Source organism: Dreissena polymorpha, chromosome 10 (assembly GCF_020536995.1).
Source record: "Dreissena polymorpha isolate Duluth1 chromosome 10, UMN_Dpol_1.0, whole genome shotgun sequence".
Classification (NCBI taxonomy): Eukaryota; Metazoa; Mollusca; class Bivalvia; order Myida; family Dreissenidae; genus Dreissena; species Dreissena polymorpha.
In genome coordinates, this window is record NC_068364.1 from 78,794,774 (window position 1) to 78,816,895 (window position 22,122).

Consider the following 22,122-nt stretch of genomic DNA (forward strand, 5'->3'; position numbering starts at 1 on the left):
ATTTAATTTAAAATTTGAAGAGTAAGTTACAAATGCATTTCTTATGTACTGTATCTTAAATTGGTATCTTTTATTGCCGGATTAAATTATGATTTTTATGCTGTCATGCGTTTACTAAAAATACTGAATCTTAAAAAGAAAATAAAGCCAGCTCAGTAAGTGACCTTAATAATTTCCCTAGGAGCTGTTCTGGAAATATCAAAAATCAAACCATAGAAAATTCTGTAGACATTTATTAGCTGCCAAGCAAAGTTTTGTTTGAAAAAACCCAAAACTTTGACACCTAAAATGAACATTAAGCATTAAAATTAAAATGAATCGATTGGGTTGTCTCTCGATTAGAAGGATTCAATAACAGAGAATTGTGTATTTTACGACATCGCGTCTGTTAGACTCTCACGATTTATTTCGAGTGTTTGATTTATTTTGACTCAAAAATACCATTATCATCGATATTTGTCATTAGGACCATAAATATATTGGATGAGAGTTAAACACCCAGTAAGCAAACACGAACAATAGCAATAAACAGCCGTATTGTAAATTAAGTCCCCTCCCAGTGAGGTGATTTTTTACAGGTGTTTAGGAAAACTGACTGCTATCTACGCAGAGATGTTCAATTTAAAAGAAATTATTTACGAATAACAATTTGGGTATTCCAAAATGTGTATTCCCCTGTGTATCTATGCGTCCATCCGATCGCCGGCGTTTTAGTACGACCGTCCGTCCATATGTATCTTCGTCTCGTAGATCTTAATCGTGCGCATATATAACTGAAAATTAAAATGAAGCTATACAATGATTGTTTCAGATATTCCTTCTGTATAACGATTTTTAAGTGACAAAATCAAATCCTAGAATCAATATTTAGACACCTCGCACTTGCATTGTCAAGCCTTTATCTCGGCGCAGAATATTTCCGTAACTGACTATAACAAAATATGAAACGTCATAAATCTTTGCGGATCGATCGAAATAACTTGTTCGCACCCGTTTTTGAGTTATGAAAGGACAGCTAAGTTTTGTGTTTTTATTAAGAGAATAAACGAGTTCAAAGAATACCATGCAGAGGCCTACACATATTATTGGTAAGTAACTAAGTTTAATTAAGAAAAATAAATAAAAATTAATAAATAAATTAAAAAATAAAATAAAAATAATTTAATTAAAAGACTAATGAATAAACAAATTTATAAATTAATACATTGGTAAATTTTAAAATAAATTAATAAATTTATAAATAACTGAATTAAATAATCAATTAATAATTGAATGAATTCTTAAATATGTGAATAAATATATGAATTAATATATGAATTAATGAAGGTGTGAGTGAGTGAGTTAATTGATGAATGAATGGACAAATTTATAAATGAATGAATGAATAAATAAGCACATATCTATAAATACAATATGTGTTATTACTATACTAGCCCGTTCGTGTAAAGCTGGAAGTAAATAAACGAAATAGATTTTAGTATACTGCATGTCTGCATTTCTGTCCTTCTGTATACTGCCTGTCCGGAGAAAGTAACTTGTCCGACGAAATTCTCCTTCACTTTACAAATTGTGTAATTAAAATAGTACTCGGAAAGTATTAACGAAATATTAATAATATTTTGATATTATGACAAACCATTATAAAGATAAAGATTGCAACTTTAATGATGTTGCAAGTAAGATGGTATTCTTCGCGAGTATGTGAACACATATGATTTGCGTATAAAAAGCTGATTGACACATGCATGTTTGCTTATTCGTTACCGGTATTTAAAAATGTTAAATATATACTTAATGTCTGTTTGTTTAGCATTTTATGGTGGCTTATTTAGATAAAATGTGAACAAACGTGTTGGAATATAGGGCTCGAATGAAACCGGCTAGTTCCCATTGTCAATTTCTGTAATAGTGTAGGACGGACTCGAATAACGCGATGTTTTTAGTTCAGTGTTTTTGTTGAACAACTGACGGATTAAGAACAGTGTCAGTGACTTTAAAGATCGTTAAATATTGGCATTGCGTTGCATTATTCATTTACTTTAAATTTGAAATTGCAATATAATTTAAATGGTAATTTCCTAATAGGTCGTTCCTTTGTTAGTTGATCAAAGAATGTCCATCTACAAAGAACTGTCCCCATACACAAACTATTTTAAAATGTAAAATACACCCCGTGCACGTGACCGCTCAAAGCAAATCGGATAATTTCATTTTTTAGGAGGTGAGATATAATAATAAAACAATACATATTACGTGTAAATTTCAAAGTGTTATCAAGTTAAGAAATTGATGCTTTTCTGATAAGCAAATTATTTTTTATTCCATTGTCTAATTAAGTGTACATTTTTTGTTATTTATTTTCAATAGATATGTAAATACATATTATTTTTAGTTCCTCTAGATTGCTTTGAGCTTTTGTAAGTACGCACAGCTCAAACATCTTGAAAAGGCAATCACCATGTACACATTTTTAAATCGGAGTTTATTTTCTGCTGATGCGGTCCTCTGCGGAAATGGATAAAGCATGTGAGTTTTATACAATCAATACATATTATTAAAAACAGTTTATTTCGTGTGTAGCATATGGAAATATTGGAAATATTGAAGTACCCACGATAGTGGTCTCCAAACAGGCGATCAACATTTTCAAATATGAATATTCTCAACAGTCAACAGGCGGTATCTTAGTGTCTGGAAACAGAAAGCGCATATAGGAGTGGAAAAAAGAAAATTAACAATTGCACAGTCAATTAAGCTGCAAGCTGGATACAAAAAGATTGCAAAGTTCTTTATGTTTCGCAAAGTATAGGTACCCGTTGCAGACTATTAATTGGTGCATGTGGTAGCGTACATGATGCATGAGTACTAATCGAATGAGTACATACGTTCGAACCAAGAATTAAGGCGCAAAGTTTCATTTTTCATATCATAAGGCACTTTTGAACATCAACATAATAAAATTATTAAATGTCGTACATATTAAATAGTTGCAAGTGCATTAAATGTTACTTTCAGTTATAAAGAACTGATTCAATTGTAGCTCAAATTTGTAAATTATCAGTTGATAGAAGCTTAAAATGCCATAATGCCTTGTTTTTAAATATTTTGAAAGTCAATATAGGCAAACCACGTGGGCACACTTCAATTGAATCTCTCCAGTCGTTATCTCGCAAAGACTCGTATTCACAGCTACCCTGTTAAACGTTGTAAATCATCGATTTACGGAGAGATCGAAATATTTGGTCGCAGTTGGTTTTGAGCAACGCCCAGTTTATGTTTGAAAACAGTGATTTTTATAAATTGACAAGCTTAGGAATATACTACAGAAGATTACCATGTCCAGGACTACACATAGTATTGGTATTTGTTTTGTTAAATTTAAAGCATCTATTAATCTGTAATATTTGGGTATATGGGTATTATTTAATTTTATATCGTGAGTCACACCTATCCGTACAAACTTGAATGATGTTTACAGACGCGATTGATATCTGTTGTGGTCACTGTCGGTTTTTACAGCTTGTTAATATATATACAGACTGCTGTTTATAAACTATTACAGTAAATACAATGACAATTACAAACACATTTTTATATTTTACATACTCGCACACGTGTGTCAGATATGCAATTTAGTATTTGTTTTATTTACATCAAGTACGTGTTTTAGACGAAATTTCTTGTAAAAATACCTCAAAACTATTGGAAACGATATATCATTCGTTGGTTCGCAGACGGTAACACTCCACTGTCGTCAGAAGTAAAATATTATCAGTAAAGACTGTATGATTTTCTATTCAAATACACTCAATGCAATTTTAGAACTACTTTTTGGAATATTCAAAATACATTCGAGTTTAAAATGAAAACGGAAAATAAACTTACAATGTAATGTTTAGGAACAACAACAGCATCATCGAATCAACAACAACAACAACAAAAACAGACAACACACACGCATACTCGTACGCAAAAACACACACCCGCAAGCGAATCAAAAGAACGAGCAATACTCACAATTACACACACATACTTGGACCATCACTATATACATTAATACGATGGTAATTTGATAAAAGGAAGGATTTTGTGCATCTGCGTGTGTGTGTGTGTGAGGATGGGGGGGGGGGGGTTATGCTATTGTGGTTTCTTCTATAGAAGTTTTATTCCGAAAAGAAACACGAGGTTGTTATCTTAAATCAGATGCTTTTATTTATATTAACCAAACAATAATGAACGAAAACTTCGCCTTTAAATGGCTTTGCGATACTTAGTTCAGAAATTATTATTAATGTAGGTCAAACGGCAATGTTATTTACGGACAATCTGTGTGTCACCAATAGTATATAAATGCACTTTGTTTCAGTTTGTTTGCTGCTAGTTCTATGCAGGTTTCTCGGTATGTCATCATCCACAGTGGAATCAACGACTATCACACGAGCATCAGTGACTGATGAATCATCAACAACTGACAAATCAACATCAGTGACTGTCGCATTTACATCGGTGACTGGCGATTCATCAACAGATGCCTTATCAACATCAGCATCAGTGACTGTCTATTCATCAACGGATGACTTCTCAACATCAGCATCAGTGACTATCGATTCATCAACGGATGGCTTATCAACATCAGCATCAGTGACTGTCGATCCATCAACGCATGACTTATCAACATCAGCATCAGTGACCAGCGATTTATCAACAGATGACTTATCAACATCAGCATCAGTGACTGTCGATTCATCAACAGATGACTTATCAACATCATCATCAGTGACTGCCGATTCATCAACGGCTGACTTATCAACATCGGCGACTGTCGCATTATCATCAGTGACTGCCAATTCATCAACGGCTGACTCATCAACATCAGCATCAGTGACTTCCGATTCATCAACGGCTGACTTATCAACATCGGCAACTGTCGCATTATCATCAGTGACTGGCGATTCATCAACGGCTGACTTATCAACATCAGCATCAGTTACTGCCGATTCATCAACGGCTGACTTATCAACATCGGCGACTGTCGCATTAACATCAGTGACCGATGAATCATCAACGACCGACATATTAACATCAACGACTGACATATCAACATCAACGACTGACAGATCAACATCAACGACTGACATATCAACATCAACGACTGACATATCAACATCAACGACTGACATATCAACATCCAAGACTGTCGAATCAACATCAACGAATGTTGGATCATCATCAACGACTGTCCACTTAACATCACATATTGTCGACTCATCATCAACGACTGTTGGACCATCCACGACTACTAAAGGATCGTCATCGATTTCTGAAGTTTCAAAATCGACAAGTGGTCTTTCCAACACATCTTCTAGTGAAAGGACTACCCAATCGACACTCTTACCGATCACGACTGAGTCGTTAGTGTCCTCAGTTAACATAAGTATGTATATCTCGACTCTTAGAGTGTTTCTCGGTTTAATAGAAAGTAAAATGTTCATATGTTAGCTTTTACATTTACCGCAAATAATTTATTTACGGCAGATACTTTAAACGTTACAATGGTTTCCATCGCGCAATAGAAAAACTATATTGCTAAGTGATGAAAGGTTTAAAAGAATGAATGTTGTATTGAAGAAATAAAAAAATAAAAATAATAGCAAACATGATGTGGTTTTGTACACGATAATCGAATCATTTTAACTGTAATTTAACACCAAAACTTAATGATTTTATTATTATAATGCTAATATTCAATTAGATGCAAGTGCAGATTATTTTTTTTTATCGTTTAGTGTAAAGTCATTGGAAAATATTGTGCAGCCTACGAGACTTTTATATCAATTTTGGCCAGCCTCATTTTAAGAAAAACAATGAAGTGCGAGAAGTTTTGACACGTATATGATAACAAATAATTTGATATGACTTTAATCAGATATAGTTGTTTATCACTAGGTAGCATTCTGATGTACATAAGTGCCAATCTGACTGTCAGTGGCGAAGGTTTGGCGTACAATATCTCAACCGAGCAGGAGCTTGTCCAAAAATTTGTGACCGAGGTAATCACTTTTAAGTTGGCATGAACGTTTTGGTATCCGTTGTTTCTTTCTCAGTTTTCAACACTTCTTCTATAAGTAGTGTTTTCAGTTTTATTGGTCTTCCTAACTGAAGAGAGATGCATGGCCGTTGTCGGACTTTATTCAAAGGCTCACACAAATATGTTTGCGTACCTACGTATTGTAAATAATGTTGATACACCTGTTGTGTCGAAATATGTTTGATTTTTGTCGGGATATTGTTTTACCTTTTTATATACTGACGCCTTAAACAATTGGATCAACGTTGACCCTTAACATTTGTTTTGCATAACAATTGTAAACGGATGGTCTTTTTGAAAAACGTCGTCATTTTGTGCATATATCGCGCTCTGTTGAATGGCTTTAGCCTATAAACGTCCTATCTGCTCCTTGTCATATTTTGTTTTTTTACATATTTTCGTATTTGGGAGAAATACACGTTTTATAAGCGCAAAGCACGTTAATCTGTATCTGTAGATCCCTAAAAAAATACAGTTGCATGCCCACTTTGTATAGGATAAAAAATTATCATTTACTACAACTTAATCTTATTTACATTCACTATCCAGGACACTAACCGTCTCAATAAGCCTCAGACGGTCAAGCTAATATCAACACGATTAAACAACATGAAACAGAACTCCATAGATCCACTCTTTGAATGATCGTACTACATACGAATACGTGCTTAATAACAATTTGATATGCTTATTTTCAGATGAGCATACTGCTAAATACAACTGGATTTAGAGGGATTCGTTTAACGAAACTGAATGATTCTGAATGGCTTGGGTATGATTTTTTTATGTTATACATTTATACAGACTGCGCAGACCATTTAAGTACTGAATTGAAATATATTAATCATCAAAAATAAAAACGAACTTGAAGCTATAGACATATAATAAATATATAATATTAAAACGTGAAACGGTAGGGTTAGTTTAGTGGTACCCGCATTCATTTCACTTTGTATGTGGCAGAAACTGACTCCGCCAAAGGGTCACTATTTTAATATAGATTAAAATAGCAAGATATAAAGATGTCAATTCGCAGAGGGTGATATTTCATATTTAAGATAACACAGTTATCTTCTGCAAGACCTGTTCAAATAATTTCCCTATGATCAGAACTGGTTACACCATGAGGTTAACATAATTTATACAGACTTAATATACAAATAATTTTAACACATTTTGCGTATCATAAACAAAGCTTTACTGTTATATATAAAAAAATGCTCAAACCAATTTAACTACTACCATCTTAGCCATGTGTCTGTATATAGAGCATACAAGCATCTATTTACTTGCTTAGTTTTTTAAAGGAATTTGTTTGTTTGTTATAGGTATACGCACAGAAGGAAACGATCACTGACGTATATCGTTTTTCACTTTTCCTTGGTTTATTTGGGTGGAACAAATCTAAGTTTAGTCAATGTAAGTTTACCCACGACAGTAAATCTAACACTCTTGGGTGGAGTAGCGACTGTGCATGATTTGGAGCATCTGAAGGTCGCTATAAAGCAAGGTAAGTAACTCATATAATAATAATGCTATACAAATCGAACACAGGTACAACACTTATTTTGTGTCACTTTGGCCTAGCCACTCTCTATTATTCTTTTACATTTAAGTATAATATATTTTTTACCAGAACTTGCTTAAATAACAATCAATTAAGAATAATACATATATTTGTTTACAAAATATTCTTTTGAATCATGCAGTATCTAATACATACTAGTGATTTTAATTAGTTTATTTTATTGATGACATTTTTTAGCATTATGAATATATTGTTAACACTATTTAAACATAATTCTTAGGCATTATTTGGGTAGAATTCTAAATTGAATTGAATAAAATAATATCCATTTAACTTTGAAACTTTGAAGTCAGAAAAATTATATTAATTTGCATATCCAAATGATATTCTTACAATACTGTATCACAAAACATATCTTGTACGGGCACACATTGAACACGCTATAAATGAATTAAATGTACCAACATAACTATCTATGTACATCAATAGGACTGAAGATATGTTATATAAGACACTTAATCAATAATGGTGCATATACAGTACAGGACAGGACAATGCAACCCAAACACAACCCAAACGAAGCACCGAATTAAGTAATAAAAAATATCGCATTTGTAAAAAGCACATTCTTCATTTTGTTGAAATTCACATTCTATAGCAATAAAAAAAACATTTTAATTCATAGCAACATGTCTTTTAGTTATTCAAGACTAATCTTAATGTATTTGCGTTATTAACATCTGAGAAAGAGTTAAGATCTGTAATACTGAGTATTTGATGATATTGCCACACGTTCCTAAAAACGTTTAAAGAAATAAATAAGATCTGTTATATGCGACCATGGTGCTCAACGTTCCTTATATCGTTTTGAAAAAGAGTAAAAGCTTGTTAGTTGTGGTAATATTGCTACATGTTCTCTTTAACGCTTTCAGAGAGGGTTAATATATGTCATATGCGAGTATTGAGATAAACGCTCTTCATAACGCTTTGAGAAAGAGCAACGATCTGGTATATGCGAAAATGGCGCTATACTTCATAACCTCATTACTAAGATTCAAGATCTGTTTTTAAGCGTGATAATGCTGCTACACGTTCTTTATAATAATGTTCTGAGAAGGAGTAAATATATGTTTTACGTCAAAATAGTAATACGCGTTTCTTAACATTTGTACATGATTAAATAAAACATAATACATTAGTGTTAAAGCACTAAAGTGAACGATTATGTTCATCAGTGGTTATTCCATCTATAGTTATGGTATATAGGATTTTGCATTACCACAAAGAAATTCAAACATGTGTTGCAAGTAGAAAAAAAGGTACTACATCCACAGGCAAAGACAGAACAAAACATATACAATGCGCTTTAAAATAAGATATAAGAAGAAAAAAATGTGTATACATAATTTATCTATTTTGATGTTACCTTCTCAGCCGAAAACAAGCTAAACGAAGATGTGTGTTCGGTATATACGAGTGTGGAAAAGTGCAGTAAAGAGAGCTACAAATGCACGCTTTCGGAGGGCATGGTAATATGCAAGCATGCATGTTTTGACTACAACAGGTGCGGTGATAATGGAGAGTGCCATTACGACGATATTAAGAAAGGCACCATGTGCAGGTAATAATTAATAACTGATATAACGTAAACTAATATTATTTTTAAAAATATTTTTTCCATTATTTGTTCTCATTATGAAACAACACAAGAACATCACAAATGCTTATTCGACTACAATTTAAGTGTTTCATTTTAAAATGAGCGCAGATTACAAAGAACAGAACAGAACAGAACAGAACAGACAGTTTATTCAGACTTATACATATGTACATCGTCTTTAATGCATATATTTATAAATTAAACAATGTCACGTGTCAAAATATAATAATTTTGACAAAAATAATGATACAATATTATATATATATTTATAAATTCAATGTGTAAATTCAATGAAATTTCAAAACAAAATATGAACAGAGAAAAAACAACGATTTTGAAAAGAAGAAACATACTTATTTTAAAGGCAGTAAGGAAAAACTATTACGTTTAATTTGGGTATGGTATATATGGTATAATTTTTGCAGAAAGTACAAAAACAGGAGAACAGTTATTTCACATAATATCAATGCAAAAAAGTGGCAGATATTTATGGGAACTTAATAAGAAAAAAACTAATAAGTCAATTAGTGGTATTTATAATAGAATTTCGTATAGTTAAGGCTTCTTTAAGATATTTACATACATTAATAATTTCAAATTTACATGTTGATGTCAATAAATTATGAAACTTTACAACAGATGGGTTCATGTAATAAATACGTTTAATGTATTTTTGACGTAGTAAACGAAAGCATGCACAAACACAAATAAAATGGAATTCATCCTCTATGTCCCGTTGATTGCAACAAAGACAATACCGTTCCTCACGAGGGATATTGTTGCGTGAGTACCTTCCGGTCTGAATTCTCAACGGGTGGGCCGAAGCCCTTAATTTAACAAAGTATACACGTAGATTTTTAGGCAATAAATCCAAGTAGTACTCATATTCAAGAGAGGTTTTAAAAATTCTATACATATCTAGAACAGAACTTCTATTCATATTTCCAAACCATTCCTGCTTAGCGGTGTCAATAAGTCTGCATTTAAATTCACATACAAAAGAACTTTTATTAGTTATATTTGCAGTTTCAAACACATGGGAAAATCCGTATTCATTTAACAATTGTTTAACATTTGCAACCCAATTTTTTCATCCTTTAATACAATCATTCAATGCTTGGATATATACAGTTTGTATAATAATATTTTTACTGTTAACAATTTGTAACCAATATTTAACAATTCATACATATCTTTTCACATACAACGGGTATCTGCCTAACTCACCATATACTAAAGCATTACATGTATTTATATTTACATTCAACAATCTTTTGCAAAATTTAAAATGAATGCGTTATATTTCTTTTGATTTGTTAAAACCCCATATTTCAGAGGCATAGCAACGAATAGACCCAACAAAAGAATCAAACAACTGACAAAATAATTTTGGCTTAAGTTCATACTGCTAACATTTATAGAGTAAAATATGCATCGCCTTTAGAGCTTTTCCAACCAAATGTTCTTGATTTAAAGTGAAACCACCAGTGTAGTTAATAACAGTGCCGAGATAATTGAAATTATCGACGTTTTCTATATTTTGTCCATTATATGTCCATTTTTCATTATCTAGAATTTTACCCCTTTGCGAAACACTATTATTTTTGTTTTTGAAGTATTCACATTGAGCCCCATGAATTACAATACTGGTAAAGTTTATCTAGATGATTCTGTTATTCTTCTGGCGATTTGCCTAAAATGACCATGTCATCTGCAAATAACAATAAAATTGAGGTTATGTCGTCAATATTTAAGCCAGACAGGTTCAGCCATGTACACGACTTAACACAAGATTAAACAGTTTCATACATATTCTAAATTATTCTTAATAATTTACCTTTTATACCAGATTTGTACATTTTAACCATAACGCATTACGATATATACTATCAAAACATTTAAGTAAATCGACGTAAACAACCAACATACAAACGTTTGTTTTCATATAAAACATGTTGCACAAAAGACATAAATATATAAATAGCATCAGAAGTTGAACATCCTTTTCTAAATCCGAATTGTGCATCCGAAATTTTAGCATTATCGTCACAGAACAATTCAATACGTTTGTTTAAAATGGTTGTAAACAACTAAGCAAAACAACTAAAAAGACCGGTTATTAACCAAATTATACAAGGGGAATGGATTTTTATTTAGCCACCATAATAACCTCAAGTTTTCTGAATTTAAAAAAATATAACGTATGCGACGTTTTTGTGATTTGCCAATAGATACCTTGGATTTTGTTGTTGTATGGACAATGCGAATGTTACGCGAATCACTCAAACGCAAGTTTGATATGTGTTTGGTCCGTCTCAAGGGTATACAACTGCGCAGTGTTTCTACCGCTTATTTATTACTGTTTATCTCAAAGATGTAAGGTGGACGATAGACGAAGCTACTACACTGGTACGGACTGTAGTGTTGAGACGTATAAGCTAGCTCTGCAACCGGAGGCCGTCATTGGCATCAGTGCGGGTCTGGGTGTGGCTCTACTGCTTGTGATACTCGTGCTCGTGGTGAAGATTATCCGCAATGGAAAGAAGGCCAGCAAAAAGGAAGAAAAGTAATATGAATTGTCATTGTTATGCTTGTAAATAAGATTCATAATGAGTTAAAGTTAAAAATCTGTAAATTGTTGTTTAATAAGAGCCTCATACGGAAAAGAAATTTGGTGGTGTATCTATCGTTCTACCATGGTCGCATTCTCTATCGCACTCAAAAAGGGAACTCAGCGTGATTTATTATCCTTAAATTTGTTAATTATTAATATAAAACCTTTTTTCCACTGCTATTGTGTTCGAAATGCACGAATGATTTCCGATTTTTTTTTCACAGCGCCTGATATATATCATGCATATACCATGAACTATTCCTACTCAGATTTTTACCTTTTAAACCTGCTATTTTAAAAAAATGCAAAGAACATCACCATAGCAACAGATCGTCATTCGTCAGGAGCTTTTTGATGTTTATTGTTAATTACTTTTTATTACCTTCGTTTCATCCATGCATATTGTTACTCACATACCAACTGGTTATGATCACAATAACCTTCAATTAACCTATTTTATTAAGTATTTATATAATATGCTATTTATGAAATGTCGTAGGCTTTTTAAATGTTGATATATTAAAAAAGTAATAACCATTTAAGCTATAAACATGACACTTTTCAGCTCATACAAGTTGTCGGGTTTTGAACGGGAAGGCGAGTCACCATGGGAACCCAAGCATTACGACGACCTCTGGCAACACAGGCATTTGGGAACAGACACCAACATCTTTGATGAGAGACCATATACGGCGACGCAGGACAACTTAGGAAATCCGGTAACTTAATTGACTTTTTTCGAAAACAAAGCTACTAAAAAATCGTCAGACAACACTTACATCGATAAAGAACACACACATAACATGCGCATTTCGTATACTAAAAGTATCATTTTTGTGTTTGATGGCTTAATATTTACAAGATTACCAGTGCTACTTGTGCTAACATAAATGACATACACTGACAACGCAATCAACTACTTTGTATATATCGTAGGTTCGGGTACTCAAAAAGCTGCATGCTGATCAAATCAAAGATCACGTCATAATGTACGATATATATTTTTTTACTTCACAGAGTCGTCTTTTTTATGTTGACCACATAACTTATTATTTGACAATTAAGGAAGTATTAACCGTTTTTATTAATAGCAGTGCACTAAACACGCTTTTTTTATACACAAGCACGCATTAAAACCTAACTAAATGTCTTAGCCATCTGCCTATTCTTAAAGTACACTTGGCAAATACACACATGTTTTACACACGCATCGATTAAGTCAACACAATGCTGAACACTTAAATGTCAACACAAAATAAAAGCTCGTTGCATCAAACAATATTATAAGCTGACTTGAGAGTGGAGAATTTTAAATTTATTTTGATGAATATTAAATTGCAAATGAAGTGATGTTGTTTCTTTACATGTACCTTTTAAAAAGGGACGAATTAAGAATTGCACTTTTCCGTCTGTACGTCACTGCGAACGTTTAAAAGCTTGTGTAACCAAGTTTTCTGCATTGCAAACCATTGATCATGAAGGTTCAATCTAAATTGCTGTAAAGCTCGCGACTCAAAGTTTCCATTTTCAAATGAAATGTAAGTCTTTTTGATGAAATTTCGATGCATATTAACATCTTAAAAATCGATGCATATTGAAATTAATATCAAACTACTACACCTATGCACTTCATATTCATTTATACTTCAGATGTACATGTACCGCCCTGATAACGGAAGTGAACACCAATATTCGGAGCTCAAACCTGGATCCTCTTTGTCCAGTCTCAATTTACCTGAAACTAAGGTAAGTGTGTTTAAATAATTAATTATACCATAATTTCGTTTTGCTTTTTTTGTTGCGTTGTTCTTATGGTTCAAATAGAAGTGCGCGTTTATCTATGTGATGTTTGCCAATAAAATACAAACCATAACAACTTTACGAGGCATGCGTTTCTTGCTCGAATTCGCAGCTTTTTACGAATGATTTTGTTCGACTTCAATTTACCTGAATCTAAGTCAAGTGAAATCTTACGTGCTGACTTTTTAATGTTTGCCAGGAAGCACCAAAAGCCCGTAATATAATTATGTTACGTATATATGTCGACGCTTTCTGTAGTTTTATTATGATTGTATACATATAATAATTACTGAACGGGTATATATGATTGTGAAATCTGCATATACTTTCAGTTCGAAATCAGTCGACCAAAGATCATACTCGGACGTTAAAAGGAAGACAAGCGCCTTTTTCTAAAACTATGACGACAAGAGAGGCGTATTTCGCGAAATATGCTATGCTATCATACTTGAACAACGGTCTCATTCAAACTGACACACGACTATATTTGAGTCTCAGTCCGTTGTTAATGTTTTATTGTCGTGTGCTGTGTATAAGGATCATTTGAACGTTTAATGTGTGTGACTTTGTTTGCATAAATTCAATTTTATGTGTTGATGAGTTTTTAATACGCTCAGATAACAGAATTATGTTGTTCTGATAGCTTCAACTTCAAGTGCTATATGTTTCTTGTTTTTATTGAGCAGTTGTTCTACAGCTTATGTTTTACACATTACATTCGATATGTGTGCCTGTTTCATTAAATATTTTCTTCAGAAAATTATTGGCTGCCAAACAAAGTTTTGTATAAATGAATCCGAAACTTTAAACAGCTAGAATAAACATTGAGCTTCAAATTAAATTTTACCGATTGGGTTGTCTCTCGAACTTATTTTACTTAATATCCACGTGAAAACACCACACACGGATTCAATAGCAGAACATAATCTAGTGTACGACATCGCGTCTGTTAAACTCGCACGATTTATTTCGAGTGTGTGATTTATTTTGACTCATTAATACCATTATCATCCATATATGTCATTAGGATCGTAAATATCTTGGATGACAGTTATTAAACACCCATTAAGCAAACACGAACAAGAGCAATAAGCAGCCGTATAGTAAATATAGACCCTTCACAATGAGATGATTTTGTTTGTTATAAATCTTTGGGAAAACTGACTGCTGTATACTTGTAGATGCAAAATTTAAAAGAAATAACACATGAATAATCATTTGGGCATTCCAACATGCGTGTTCCTCTGTGTATCTGTCCGTCCATCCGATCGCCGCCCTCACAGTACGCCCGTTCGTCCATGTATGCCTTTTAGTTTTAAACCTTTTTATTTAAGCTCAAATGCAAAGAAAGTTTGAGGCGTATTTGAAACGCCTTAGCATCCGTTTCCTCGGACAAGAACCATTACTTGGTGTCTATTGAGGAAATCCCGTTCGATCCCCACCGTGGGAGCGTCCCTTAGAGTTCCCAAATAAACACCAAATACTGGTTCTACAGTGTTTCAAATAAGCCTAAGGCTTTATAGTCTTTATGCTAGAATGAAAAGGTTTAAAGCTATAAGACATACATGGACGCACGGACGTACTGGGAGGGCGGCGATCGGATGGACGGACAGATATACAGAGTAAACATACACACATGTATGTTTTTTGTCTAGTAGATATTTAAAGCGCATTTTTTTTGTTTTATATTGACTTAAATTCTAAAATGCTAGTTTAAGTTTTAGGTTTTTCCCTCTGTCTAAAAGGTTTTGAAGTCAATAAAATCACATTTCACATTCAATAATAACCGCGCACTTGACCGCAACTATATTTGTTTAAGCAAATATAAAACGTCATAAATCATCGAAAATTTAGGATATATCGAAACGCAGTTTTTAATTACACCTGCTCACGACAGGTAAATTGTGTGAACTAAGTAAAGGAAAGAAGCGCATACAAATAATATCATACACATCTTATTGCTAAAAACTTAGTTTAAATGAACGAATGAATTCATTTATAAGTGAGTGATATAGTGTGCGAGTGAGTGAGCAAGTGAGTGAGTGCGTGAGTGAGTGATTGAGTGAGTGAGTGAGTGAAGAAGGAAGGGACGGAGGTTGAGACGGAGGGAGGGACGAAGGGAGGGACGGAAGGATGCACGGAGGAAGGGACGGAGTCAGGGAACAAGAGACTTCAAAACACCTGTGAACTTCAATGGAATCGGAGACTTAAACACATCCGGGCACTACACAAGAATCGGAGACACTAAACACGCGGGTAAACACAGGAATCTGAGACATTAACACACTCAGAAACTACACAGGAATGGGAGACTTCAACATCTTCGGGAACAACACAGAAATTGGAGACTTTAATATCATCGGGAACAACACAGGAATCAAAGACTTCAACATCCTCGGGAACAACACAGGAATCGGAGACTTCAACATCCTTGGAAACAACACAGAAATCAAAGACTTCAACATCCTCGGGAACAACACAGGAATCGGAGACTTCAATATCCTCGGGAACAACACAGGAATCGGATACTTCATCATCCTCGGGAACAACACAGGAATTGGAGACTTCAATATCATCGGGAAAAAAAACACAGGAATCGGAGACTTCAATATCCTCGGACACAACAAAGGAGTCAGAGACTTCAACACACTTGGGAACTACACAGGAATCGGAGACTTCAGCATCCTCGGGAACAACACAGGAATCGGAGTCTTCAACATCATCGGGAACAACACAGGAATCAGAAACTTCAGCATCCTCGGGAACAACACAGGAATCGGAGTCTTCAACATCATCGGGAACAACACAGGAATCAGAGTCTTCAACATCATCGGGAACAACACAGGAATCGGAGACTTCAATATCCTCGGGAACAACACAGGAATCGGAGACTTCAACATCCTAGGGAACAACACAGAAATCAAAGACTTCAACATCCTTGGGAACAACACAGGAATCGGAGACTTCAACACACTCAGGAACTACACAGGAATCGGAGACTTCAATATCCTCGGGAACAACACAGGAATCGGAGACTTCATCATCCTCGGGAACAACACAGGAATTGGAGACTTAAATATCATCGGGAACAACACAGGAATGGGACACTTCAATATACTCGGGAACAACACAGGAGTCGGAGACTATAACACATTTGGGAACTACACAGGAATCGCAGACTTCAGCATCTTCGGGAAAAAAACAGGAATCGGAGTCTTCAACATCATCGGGAACAACACAGGAATCGGAGACTTCAACATCATCGGGAACAACACAGGAATCGGATACTTCAACACCTTCGGGAACAACACAGGATTCGAAGACATCAACATCCTCGGGAACAACACAGGAATCGAAAACTTCAACATCCTAGGGAGCAACACAGGAATCGGAGACTTCAACATCCTAGGGAACAACACAGGAATCAAAGACTTCAACATCCTCGGGAACAACACATGAACCAGAGACTTCAACACACTCAGGAACTACACAGGAATCGGAGACTTCAACCCATTCGGGAACAACATAGGAATCTGAGACTTCAACATCCTCGGGAACAACACAGGACACGGAGACTTCAACACACTCCGGAACTACACAGGAATCGGAGACTTCAGCCAATGCGGGAACATTATAGTAATCAGAGACTTCAACATTCTCGGGAACAGCACAGGAATCGGAAACTTCAACATCCTCGGGTACAACACAGGAATCGGAGACTTCAACACACTCAAGAACTACACAGGAATCAGAAACTTCAGTCCCTTCGGGAACAACATAGTAATCAGAGACTTCAACATTCTCGGGAACAACACAGGAATCGGAAACTTCAACATCCTCGGGTACAACACTGGAATCGGAGACTTCAAAACACTCAAGAACTACACAGGAATCAGAAACTTCAACACCCTCGGTAACTACACAGGAAAACAAGACTTCAACATCCTCGGGAACAACACAGGAATCGGAGACTCCAACATCTTCGGGAACAACACAGGAATCAGAGACTTTTATATCCTCGGGAACTACACACGAATCGGAGACTTCAACATCCTCGGGAACAACACAGGAATCTGAGACTTCAACATCCTCTGGAACAACACAGGAATCGGAGACTTCAACACCTTCGGGAACTACAAAGGAATCTGAGACTTCAACATCCTCGGGAACAACACAGGAATCAAAGATTTCAACATCCTCGGGAACAACACAGGAATCGGAGACTTCAACCCCTTCGGGAACAACACAGGAATCGGAGACATCAACACCCTCCGGAACAACACAGAAATCGGAGACTTCAACATCCTCGGGAACAACACAGGAATCGGAGACTTCAACATCCTCCGGAACAACACAGGAATCAGAGACTTCAACATTCTCGGGAACAACACAGGAATCGAAAATTTCAACATCCTCGGGTACAACACAGGAATCGGAGACTTCAACACACTAAGGTACTACACAGGAACCAGAGACTTCAACATCCTCGGGAACAACACATGAATCAAAGACTTCAACATCCTCGGGAACAACACAGGTATCAAAGACTTCAACATCCTCGGGAACAACACAGGAATCGGAGACATCAACCCCTTCGGGAACAACACAGGAATCTGAGATTTCAACATCCTCGGGAACAACACAGGAATCGGTGATTTCAACACATTCGGAAACAACACAGGAATCGGAGACTTTAACATCCTTGGGAACAATACAGGAATAGGAGACTTCAACACACTCAAGAAATACACAGAAATCAAAGACTTCAACATCTTCTGGAACTACACAGGAATCAAAGACATCAACATCCTCGGGAACAACACAGGAATCGGAGACTTCAACACCCTCGGAGACAACACAGGAATCGGAGACTTCAACACCCTCGGGAACAACACAGGAATCGGAGACTTCAACACCCTCGGAGACAACACAGGAATCTGAGACTTCAATATCCAAGGGAACAACACAGAAATCGGAGTCTTCAACACTCTCGGTTACTACACAGGAATCCAAGACTTCAACATCCTCGGGTGCAACATAGAAATCGGAGACTTCAACATCTTCGGGAACAACAAGGGAATCAGAGACTTCAATATCCTCGGGAACTACACAGGAATCGGAGACTTCAACATCCTCGGGAACAACACAGGAATCGGAGTCTTCAACACCCTCGGGGACAACACAGGAATCTGAGAATTCAACATCCTCGGGAACAACACAGGAATCAAAGACATAAACAACCTCGGGAACAACACAGGAATCGGAGACTTCAACATCCTTGGGTACAACACAGGAATCAAAGACTTAAACATCCTCGGGAACAATACAGGAATAGGAGACTTCAACACACTCAAGAACTACACAAAAATCAAAGACTTCAACATCTTCGGGAACTACACAGGAATCAAAGACATCAACATCCTCGGGAACAACACAGGAATCGGAGACTTCAACCCCTTCGGGAACAACACAGGAAACGGAGACTTCAACACCCTCGGGAACAACACAGGAACCGGAGACTTCAACACCCTCGGAGACAACACAGGAATCTGAGACTTCAATATCCACGGGAACAACACAGAAATCGGAATCTTCAACACCCTCGGTAACTACACAGGAATCCAAGACTTCAACATCCTCGGGTACAACACAGAAATCGGAGACTTCAACATCTTCGGGAACAACACGGGAATCAGAGACTTCAATATCCTCGGGAACTACACAGGAATCGGAGACTTCAACATCCTCGGGAACAACACAGGAATCGGAGTCTTCAACACCCTCGGGGACAACACAGGAATCTGAGAATTCAACATCCTCGGGAACAACACAGGAATTAAAGACATAAACAACCCCGGGAACAACACAGGAATCGGAGACTTCAACATCCTCGGGAACAACACAGGAATCAAAGACTTAAACATCGTCGGGAACAACACAGGAATCGGAGACTTCAACATCATCGGGTACAACACAGGAAACGGAGACTTCAACATCCTCGGTAACAACACAGGAATCTGAGACTTCAACACCCTCGGGTACAACACGGGAATCAAAGACTTAAACATCCTCGGGAACAACACAGGAATCGGAGACTTCAACACACTCCGGAACAACACAGGAATCGGAAACTTCAACATCCTCGGGTACAACACAGGAATCAAAGACATAAACATCATTGGGAACAACACAGGAATAGGAGACTTCGACATCATCGGGAACAACACAGGAATCGGAGACTTCAACATCCTCGGGGACAACACAGGAATAGGAGACTTCGACATCATCGGGAACAACACAGGAATAAAAAAACTTCAACATCCTCGGCAACAACACAGGAATCTGAGACTTCAACACATTCGGGAACAACACAGGAATCGGAGACTTCAACATCCTCGGGAACAACACAGGAATCGAAGACTTCAACACACTCAGGAACTACACAGGAATCAAAGACTTCAACATCTTCGGAAACTACACAGGAATCAAAGACTTCAACTTCCTCGGGAACAACACAGTATCGGAGACTTCAACACCTTCGGGAACAACACAGGAATCTGAGACTTCAACATCCTCGGGAACAACACAGGAATCGGAGACTTCAACACCCTCGGTAACTACACAGGAATCCAAGACTTCAATATCCTCGGGAACAACACAGGAATCGGAGACTTGAACATTGTCGGGTACAACACAGGAATCAGAGACTTTAATATCCTCGGGAACTACACAGGAATCGGAGACTTCAACATCCTCGGGAACAAAACAGGAATCGGAGACTTCAACACCCTCGGGGACAACACAGGAATCTGAGAATTCAACATCCTTCGGGAACAACACAGAAATCTGAGACTTCAACACACTCGGGTACAACACAGGAATCAAAGACTTAAACATCCTCGGGATCAACACAGAAATCTAAGACTTCAACATCCTCGGGAACAACACAGAAATCGGAGACTTCAACATCCTCGGGTACAACACAGGAATCAAAGACTTAAACATTCTCGGGAACAACACAGGAATCGGAGACTTCGACATCCTCGGGAACAACAAAGGAATCGGAGACTTCAACATCATCGGGAACAACACAGGAATCGGAGACTTCGATATCCTCGGGAACAACACAGGAATCGGAGACTTCAATATCATCGGGAACAACACAGGAATCGGAGACTTCGACATCCTCGGGAACAACACAGGAATCGGAGACTTCAACATCACCGGGACCAACACAGGAATCGGAGACTTCGACATCCTCGGAAACAACACAGGAATCGGAGACTTCAACATCCTCGGGAACAACAAAGGAATCGGAGACTTCAACATCATCGGGAACAAAACAGGAATCGGAGACTTCGATATCCTCGGGAACAACACAGGAATCGGAGACTTCAACATCATCGGGAACAACACAGGAATCGGAGACTTCGACATCCTCGGGAACAACACAGGAATCGGAGACTTCAACATCATCGGGAACAACACAGGAATCGGAGACTTCGACATCCTCGGAAACAACACAGGAATCGGAGACTTCAACATCCTCGGGAATAACACAGGAATCGGAGACTTCAACATCATCGGGAACAACACAGGAATCGGAGACTTCAACATCCTCTGGGACAACACAGGAATCGGAGACTTTAAAATCCTCGGGAACAACAAAGGAATCAGAGACTTCAACATCCTCGGGAACAATACAGGAATCGGAGACTTCAACACCCTCGGTTACTACACAGGAATCCAAGACTTCAATATCCTCAGGAACTACACAGGAATCGGATACTTCGACATCCTCGGGAACAACACAGGAATCGGAGTCTTCAACATCATCGGGAACAACACAGGAATCGGAGTCTTCAACATCCTCGGGAACAACACAGGAATCGGAGACTTCGACATCCTCGGGAACAACACAGGAATCGGAGACTTCAACATCCGCGGGAACAACACAGGAATCAAAGACTTTAACATCCTCGGGAACAACACAGGAATCGGAGACTTCGACATCCTCGGAAACAACACAGGAATCGGAGACTTCAACATTCTCGGGAACAACACAGGAATCGGAGTCTTCAACATCCTCGGGAACAACACAGGAATCTGAGACAACATCCTCGGGAACAACGCAGGACTAACAGGAATATACATGTGCCATGTCTGGCAAAAAAACCCATAGCACAAATAAAAAAGACGCTTTATTGGGTCTATATTTAGAATGGTAGAGACGGCTTTGAAATAAAACAAATATATATATAGTTATTTCGTTTGTAAGTGATTATAATGATGAATATAATGTATAATGATGAATAATTGTAAATATCGTCATAACATAACATTAAAACAAGGAGAGCTGCAGATAACATAAAACATAATTAAATTATGAATTTACACTTATGAACGAAACACTTTATTTTTCATAAGCAATG

At 36.5% G+C, this 22,122-nt stretch overlaps 3 protein-coding genes across 5 annotated transcripts; all 3 read left to right on the forward strand.

Moving 5' to 3' along the window:
* Positions 1-943: 943 nt before the first annotated feature.
* On the forward strand, positions 944-14,280 carry LOC127847268 (serine-rich adhesin for platelets-like). 3 transcript variants are annotated; one of them, XM_052379067.1, is made up of 11 exons: positions 944-1,088; positions 4,367-4,506; positions 4,552-5,434; positions 5,947-6,050; positions 6,787-6,860; positions 7,417-7,598; positions 9,051-9,237; positions 11,651-11,842; positions 12,456-12,609; positions 13,541-13,636; positions 14,023-14,280. In XM_052379067.1, the coding sequence occupies exons 1-11, from the start codon at positions 1,064-1,066 to the stop codon at positions 14,059-14,061; spliced, it is 2,076 nt and encodes a 691-aa protein (XP_052235027.1). In that variant the 5' UTR covers positions 944-1,063; the 3' UTR covers positions 14,062-14,280. The 3 variants fall into 3 exon arrangements, with proteins under 3 accessions (XP_052235027.1, XP_052235026.1, XP_052235028.1); XM_052379066.1 differs by lacking the exon at positions 944-1,088 and adding an exon at positions 3,195-3,360; XM_052379068.1 differs by lacking the exon at positions 944-1,088 and adding an exon at positions 3,212-3,354.
* Positions 14,281-15,994: 1,714 nt separating this feature from the next.
* LOC127849262 (uncharacterized PPE family protein PPE40-like) lies at positions 15,995-17,149 on the forward strand. The gene has a single exon (XM_052381981.1). The coding sequence runs from the start codon at positions 15,995-15,997 to the stop codon at positions 17,147-17,149; it is 1,155 nt and encodes a 384-aa protein (XP_052237941.1).
* LOC127849263 (serine-rich adhesin for platelets-like) lies at positions 17,146-21,831 on the forward strand. The gene is made up of 8 exons (XM_052381982.1): positions 17,146-17,532; positions 17,616-18,138; positions 18,250-18,341; positions 18,480-18,683; positions 19,092-19,332; positions 19,524-19,691; positions 20,065-20,303; positions 20,713-21,831. The coding sequence occupies exons 1-8, from the start codon at positions 17,146-17,148 to the stop codon at positions 21,829-21,831; spliced, it is 2,973 nt and encodes a 990-aa protein (XP_052237942.1).
* Positions 21,832-22,122: the final 291 nt, after the last annotated feature.